Source organism: Phyllostomus hastatus, unplaced genomic scaffold (genome assembly GCF_019186645.2).
Source record: "Phyllostomus hastatus isolate PE091 unplaced genomic scaffold, TTU_PhHast_1.1 phas_scaffold_317, whole genome shotgun sequence".
Lineage (NCBI taxonomy): Eukaryota > Metazoa > Chordata > Mammalia > Chiroptera > Phyllostomidae > Phyllostomus > Phyllostomus hastatus.
The window spans coordinates 438,476-439,960 of NW_025334023.1; the positions used below are offsets into that span (position 1 = coordinate 438,476).

Genomic DNA, 1,485 nt, shown 5'->3' on the forward strand with positions numbered 1-1,485 from the left:
TTAAAGTAGGCTGGTCAGAGAGTGCATCAGCAAGCTCCATATTCGCTCCCGAATCTGTTTGGTCCTCAGACCATAAATAATGGGGTTTAAAGCAGGTGGGATGAGCAGGTATAAGTCAGCTAGCAGCACTTGGGTGTGCAAAGTCACTACGTCCTGCCCTAGCCAGGCCACATAGATGGATGCCATCCCAGGTAGGTAGTAGAAAGCCATAACCCCCACGTGGGAGCAACATGTGCTTAATGCTTTTACCTGAGCATTCTTTGAGGAGAGACCAAAGACTGCCCGGAGAATCAGGTAATAAGAAGCAGCAATGAAGGCCACATCAGAGCCCACAATAATGGAAGAACCAATCAAACTGTAGAGACTACTGGGCGTGGGGTCTGCACATGCCAGCTTGGCCACAGCCATGTGCTCACAGTAGGAATGGAGAACTATGTTGGAGCCACAGAAAGGTAGATGACTCACCATCCAACTTAATGGAGCCATGAATATGATAGCTCTGATCGTGATGGTCACACTCATTCCCAGCATCACTTGAGGTGTGAGAATCCTCTTGTAGTGTAGGGGCTTACAAATGGCTACATAGCGATCAAAAGCCATGACCAGCAGGAGCCCTGTCTCCATAGCTGTGGCTACATGGACAAAATACATCTGAGTGAAACAAGCATTAAAGCTGATGGAGCTGCCTCCTGAGGAGAAGATGCTCACCATCTTGGGCACTACAGAGGATGCCATGACAATGTCCATGAGAGCCAGAACACACAGGAAGCAGTACATGGGCTCTTGTAGAGTGGAATCCATCAAGATTACAATCACTATGAGGATGTTTCCTAACAGGGCTATGGTATACATGGCACTCAGTGAGATAGCCAGCCAAAGATGTGGAGATTGCAAACCTGGGATACCCACAAGGAAGAAGGTGGCAGAAGTTTCCACTGTGTGGTTGTATGGTAGCCTCAGCATTGCAGATGAGATTGCTTTCCTGTTAAGGCATAAAATGATGTAAGAAAAGGAGGTAATCCTGTGAGACTAATTCCCAGCTCTGGTGTTAGGAGAGCTTGGTGATATTTTCAGCTCAGGACCAAAAAAACTGACATCTGACAGTTGTCCTTCTCCATCTTCCAGCCTCCTCATTATCCTTTGCCTCATTATTCATTGTTCAAAGATCATCTTATGAGAACACCTCCTTTGGAAGTGTCAGCTCTATCTCCTCCCTGACCCCATATCAAAGCTAAATTTGGTACTTTCTGAGCTTTCATGGAATTTCTCAATGCTGACCTCTGAGGGACCTAAATTAACAATTCAGATATTCTACTTAATGACTTTATTGTATTCAGTCATGTGTGTCTTGGTCATGGGTTTACACCTTTTACCAAATCTGTGACGCATAGCTGTGGTGCACAAGTCCATTAAAAGAAGATGTGTGTGCTCATTATAGCAAACAGTTGAATGAATGAATGAAAGAAAGAAATCAGAGGAAAGAGT

General features: G+C 45.1%; 1 protein-coding gene across 1 annotated transcript; it reads right to left on the reverse strand.

Annotated features, from left to right (window-relative positions):
- On the reverse strand, positions 1–1,023 carry LOC123805322 (olfactory receptor 52I2-like). Its single transcript, XM_045817802.1, has one exon. The coding sequence runs from the start codon at positions 961–963 to the stop codon at positions 1–3; it is 963 nt and encodes a 320-aa protein (XP_045673758.1). The 5' UTR covers positions 964–1,023.
- Positions 1,024–1,485: the final 462 nt, after the last annotated feature.